The sequence below is a fragment of the Coptis chinensis genome, chromosome 2, assembly GCF_015680905.1.
Source record: "Coptis chinensis isolate HL-2020 chromosome 2, ASM1568090v1, whole genome shotgun sequence".
Taxonomy (NCBI): Eukaryota; Viridiplantae; Streptophyta; class Magnoliopsida; order Ranunculales; family Ranunculaceae; genus Coptis; species Coptis chinensis.
In genome coordinates, this window is record NC_141457.1 from 69,221,904 (window position 1) to 69,228,273 (window position 6,370).

Below are 6,370 nucleotides of genomic sequence, written 5' to 3' on the forward strand. Positions count from 1 at the left end.
TGTAGTCTTTGTTACCAGCATTTTTATCTAATCCTGGAAAGATTTCATTTATAATCTTAAGACGTGAATGCTCATTCTCCCACGGAATGACAATATCTTTTGGCAGTTCAATGATGTCATCCTCACAAATAATTGGCTTAATCCCATCGCCGATGGCCATGAGTAACTCTGCAAAGGCGCGGTCGTTTTTAGCCCGCATATTTTCCTGTAGACGTAACACATTAACTTTCTCCCAAAGTGGAGAACTTGTTATGCATGCATCAATAGTTTTTTCCCTTGAACCACGAGAAACAATCGGGCAACACTGGGCGAAAATCTCCACCCATTACAAAAACTTTCCCTCCAAATGGTAAATCACTGTTTGTAATGTCTCTCAAAGTTTTCTCAAATACTTCAAATGCATAACGATGTGCCATGGTAGCCTCATCCCATATCAGTATGCTCGCCTACTGTAACAAACTGCCTAAACTGCCAGCTTTGCTTATTTTGCAAGTGGAAGTGGATGTAATTGGAATTGGAATCTTGAATCTAGAGTAGGCTGTACGACCTCCAGGCATCATGATAGCAGCGATTCCCGATGTAGTTGTTGCAATAGCAATCTGTCCGTTGCTACGGAGTTTTGCTAAAATAGACTTATATAAGTAGGTTTTACCTGTCCCCCCAGGCCCATCAACGAAGTACACACCACCATTCCTCTGCTGCACAGAACTAAGAATCTGGTCAAAAGCAATCTTCTTTTCATGGTTAAGCTGACTGAGAGAAGAAAGATCTTCTGAAGTAACAGGAATAGAAAGTGCCTCTGTGACCAAACTTGATATATCATCTTGGTCAACTTTGTCAGCACTCATCTGAGGTAAATCATAATATGAAATTGTCTGTCCATATTGCTCCAACAACAACTTAAGTTCGCTTAGTAAACGATTTGTCACATAGGTTGTGTTAGAACTCCCTAAGGCGTAATCTTGGGCCATACATCTATTAAATTCATTCCACAAATCACGTACTCTGATAGGATTACAATAAACCAGAATTGTAACAAATAATTTCCGTAGAGAACTTGGCATCTGCATTCTTGATGCTTCAAGCAAACATTGGCGAACATCATTGTCTCTTTCGAGCAACCCCAACTCCTCACTAGCCTCTTTGAATGTAGGGTATATATTAGATCCAATAGTTCGCATATGTTCATATGATATTGGCCCTCTAACATGGTTCAACAATAGCCTCAAGTAAAATCGCTCACCTTCCATAGAGGAAACTGCAAATAGTCTTCCAATGACCCGATTCTGTGCAGTTCTTGATTGCCAATGCTTAGTCGACTTATCCCACACATAATGCTAAGGAATTTCATGATAAAGATATTGTCTAGCAGCAACGTCAACGCTATTCAGTCGGAAAAACTCTGTTAACATCGCGGCGAGAGTTCTTATCATCACCAAAACATCCTCGCAAAATTTGGTTACCTTGATAGGTTATTTCATGCATATTTTGCAAGTGTACTTGCAAAGAATAAACCGACGGGTATATTTGACTTAGTGGAAATCGAAGATTCTCCAAAGGGCTTCTTTGGGCAAATCCAACGCCATCTACATACCGCTTTATTTCATCATGTTCATCTTTATTTGTCGACGTCACTTCCATCGCTACTCGGTCTGACCCCTTGTAAATATACTTGTACAAATACTTGACACTTTTAATACTCGAGCATATTTTGACATTAATATAGCAATTGTACTTTTTCAATAACCATGGATTATAAGGAACAACCCAGCGATTATCAACACGATAATGCCGACCATGATTCTTAACAGTTGCAAAAGTGTTGTTGTCCCGCCTCATATATGTAGCATAAGAATCGCTTCCTTGATTAGTTGCTGGAATGAATTGTTTTTGGGAAATTTTTTGTACACTTTTGATCTCGCATGCAGACACAATTAGGATTAATATTACCGCACGAACCATGAATCATGTGTTTAACTACAATCTCATATAGTTCTGGCCCAATAGTCGGGTCTAGAATTTCTGCTCTAACAATTTTGTCGTAAGCATCTGCAGTTGTTAACTTGTCGGCCTCATCAAGGATTAGAAGGATGTGTGCATGAGGCAACCCTCTTTTTTGGAATTCAACTACATGAACATGTGCAACCACTTTTCCAAGGATTCCTTTAACGAATATATCATTTTTCAACTCTTCGAGCTTGGCACGGAAAATCCTGACTATCAAATCGGGTCGATCATTTGGAACCTGGTCTTTTAACAACTCATCTTCGATCTCTGACCACGATGGATTGCACGCCATTGTGATAAACAAATCTGGTCTTCCATACTTTTGAACCAATGCCATAGCATCATGATATCGACAATGCATGTCACGAGGATAGCCCAGAAAAGTTGCAGGCAAAATTGTTTTTCTCCCCACATTGCCTTCAATTTAACATAAAAAATGAATGTAAGGTTTTCCATTTGACTAAATTTTAATAAGTTTCAAAACTCAATGTGTACCTGAATGAACTTCCCCCGAACTTAAAGAGTCTTGTAATCCTTGATAAAGTTCAGCCCTTATTTCTTGCTGGTGATCACGTATCCACCTCAATCTTAAAGTTGATATTTTAACATAGTTGTCGACTATGTATTGTTGTAAAAGACGACCACTACGGAGCAGAAGAGATGGATCATCTGGGCGAATCTAATAAGGGAATTAGAAATTAATGGTTTTCAATTGGATTAAAAAATATGTATATAACAAAATATTATAAAATGTTAGTCAGAAACTTACTTGTAGCAAGTAACAATAAAATTGTTGACATGTAAGTCGTGCCCTATTGCAACGAAACATATGTAGTGTTCATACTCCTAGTGGACTATGAACACTGAATGTTCATACTCTCACACAAGGGGTTATCTCAAATTGACCCATGAACATTCAGTGTTCATACTCCTAGTGGACTATGAACACTGAATGTTCATACTTTTGTTGGACTATGAACATTCAGTGTTCATACCATTGAATTATTAATAGTGAATGTTCATACCTAACCTTACAGTGTCGTGCACAACTTATACATTGTCGTATATAAGCTTATACATTGTCGTATGTAAACTTTCTTTGTTATATAGTGTCGTGCATAGCTTATACAGTGTCATGCACAGCTTATACATTGTCGTATATAAGCTTTACGAGTAGATATGACACTATAATTGTCATATTTATATGTTATGCCACTTCTTACAACATACATCTATAGACTACTCAAACCTTCTGTTCGGAAACATAGAGCCAAACAGTACCATTTTTGCATATGACAACTTAAGTTACATATCTCTAACTACCATATTGCAGTATATAACAGTACCATACTGTAATATGTAAAACTATTTGAGATACCCCCCCTGTAAAACTCTATAACGGTTAAATCATCACATCCGTTGGTTAGATCAATGGTGCTACTTAAATGATTATGTGGACAATTAATCCATGTTGGCAAACTCCTCAAATGGACACAGGGGTGTTTTGGTCAGTAGAAACTAATTCACTGACGGGAGACGTTAGTTGGGGGTATCTCTCTAGATTTTCAAAACAGGGGGGGTTGGTATCTAAAAAAAACTTCTCAAACAGGGGGGTATCTCAAATTGACCCAAGAAATAGCCTACTAAAAGTCACACATGTATTTCCACAATCTCTTTAAGGGTTTTCAATAGGCACCATCTCTAGCAAGCGCATCCTGAAAGAGTACATATATATCACCAACTCATTATAGTTTTTCTCATAGACTTCAATAATTCAGGTGCGATACACGCAAAAGTCCTTGGCATGTTCTATTACAAATGGGATGGCTTGGATGGCTTCTTGTTGTAGTGTCCACAATCATAACGTTAGAAATAGGAACAAATTTATGTTGGATGAACATGGATGATTTTCAACCATGATCATCTAATGGGGGTTATGGGACTTGAGTCATATATTTTTTTTCTAGAGAATAAAATAAAATGAGAACATCCTTTAAACTCGGACCCATTGGAAGTTCGAATTAGATAAACATTTTCATTATATTCATTTGAAGTTGTAGAAAGAAAAACCTTTGAAAAGTAAAATCTGCCAAACAGAAAGTCAAATAGGCTATCAGGAAATAAAACATGGTTTGAGGAGCCAAGGATACAAAAAGAACATAATAACCTTATAACATCAGTAACACAATGAAATCCTTCCTTCTGAAGAATCACTGCTGCATGCCCAGAAGTTTTCCACACATTACAACAAAAACATTCGTAATTCTTCTTTGACTTCCATATGGTAGCCTATACAATTCCACAGACTAACACAAAATATGTGTCATCTAATTCATATTATGTATCTAGGCAAGACAACAATGATGGAATTTTAAAAACTCCAATAAAAAAAAAAAAAAAAAAAACTTACATTGATGGATGATTACTGCTGAAGTTAAACTCATGAGCCTAGATATTATCATCAATCTACAAAAGGAGAAAATAGAAACGAGTGTAGCAAAAGTGTTGAAAACGATACGAAAAAACCCTTGCAGAAGGTGGGAGTGCTAAAACAGAGTTCCTTTCAAACCTACATCGATTAAGGAAAGAAAAATACAAAAACATTACTCGAAAACTCTACCTTTAAAATTGGATTAGGATGTTGTGAGTCTTCAAAAACGAAAATTCCAGCGAGTTTCATTGTAGGAAGTATAGAAAGTGAGAAGTGAGTGCATTTTGATTTTCCAAATCGTTTGTGCTTGGAAGAGAGAGATATATAAGAGAAAGTGAGCACCGCTCTGTATTCAAGTGTTTCTCGAAAGATGGAAACGAAATGACAAATCGTTTCGAACTGATTTTTGAAGAATTGGATTTTGTAACTAATTTTGTTTGTCCAATGACCAATTTACCCTTTCTGTAAAGAGTAAAAAGAAAGTGGTTGTCCAACTTTTCGGTACCCTTTTGATTAAAAACTTTGGCCTAAAACCGGAAATACGAGTACTAATTGAAAAAATCAAGTATCCGCTTTATATATAAGATAATATCATTGTTATTTTAAGATGTGTGTCCTCTATGCAATATTTTTGTGGAATGATTACGTAAATAAAATTGGCATCATGTTTAGGATTTTTTTTTTTTTTTTGAAATAACTAGGGGTTCAGTCCCCAAACATTTTATATATCAGGTTCTCAAGTACAAAATTCCTTCTTTATCCCTCATGGTCAATACATGCATTTTTTTATCCATAGGGGGAATAAAGAGCAAAAAACCATTACACTCTTCTCTCTTCGATTTCGCTAGGTAATCAGCTACTTGGTTACCCTCCCGGAAGACATAGACAAAGGATAAGTGATCAAACTCCATACTCACAGCTTGGATTTGTGCTACCAAGTTCCTACAGTACCACGGTGGCTTTCCTTTTTTAGTTAAGATCTGGACCCCCTGCATGGAATCCGATTGCACTTGAAGCCGTTTAATGCTCACCTGTATCACACCTTCCATCCCTTTTAGAACCGCGAGAAGCTCCTGAAAGATAACCAATACTCTCTTAGAATTGCCACTGTACGCCATTATCACTTCCCCATAGCTGTCCCTCAAGACTCCTCCATAGCCCACCACCCCCTCTTGCACCGACCCATCAGTGTTAAGGACCACTGTATCCACCTCCGGCTTTTCCCATTTCACCCACCTTTCCTCTTTATGTATAACTTTTACCCCGATTCCCAACTTTGCCAATAACACTTTAGTTCCAACATCTTCCTGGACTGATTCTAGTGTTTTTCCCATGTAAATCTTCATACTGTTTAGGACCTTTTGACTTACCTCATCAGCTGCTTTAAAACGATTTTTCTTCAACCTCCAATTTCGCTCAGTCCATATAGCCTGCACTGCTGCACATGTAAAAGCTCTAATCACTTCTGACACCATGGTATTCGCTCTGCTTAATCGCATTAAGTAGTGCCATTCATCATGGGATGCTCTCACAGTGACTGGTAGTCCCATCGCCTTCTTGAACTCTTCCCAAACTAACTCTTCACAGTGACTCTCATGTTTAGGGTTGAGTTGCTATGAAATACTTTGACAATGTCTTTAGATAAATTTAAGACAATTTTAAATGTGGCATGCATGATATATTCAAATATGTCTAGTGCAATATATATTTTATTGGCACGTGATAAAGTGGAATGGAAGATATATTCAAACGTGGTGTTTGGTGTAATATACTTTATTGGCACTTGATATAGAAGAATGGTTATGAGAAATAAATGAACGATATTTGAATAAATTACGTAACAAAAATCCTAGCTCTTAGCTACCACAACTCTTGTGATAAATATGAAAGATGTATTTTTAAGAGAATGTGAATTTAAGGGAACTTGGAGCC

The 6,370-nt window shown here is 37.1% G+C and overlaps 1 protein-coding gene across 1 annotated transcript; it reads right to left on the bottom strand.

Moving 5' to 3' along the window:
* Positions 1 to 446: 446 nt before the first annotated feature.
* On the bottom strand, positions 447 to 5,988 carry LOC147517436 (uncharacterized). Its single transcript, XM_086593586.1, has 5 exons — positions 5,470 to 5,988; positions 2,503 to 2,686; positions 1,960 to 2,424; positions 1,501 to 1,874; positions 447 to 1,337 (listed from the first exon to the last, which is right to left on the bottom strand). Exons 1-5 carry the CDS (start codon positions 5,986 to 5,988, stop codon positions 447 to 449), a joined length of 2,433 nt encoding a protein of 810 aa, XP_086449712.1.
* Between the last annotated feature and the right edge of the window lie 382 nt (positions 5,989 to 6,370).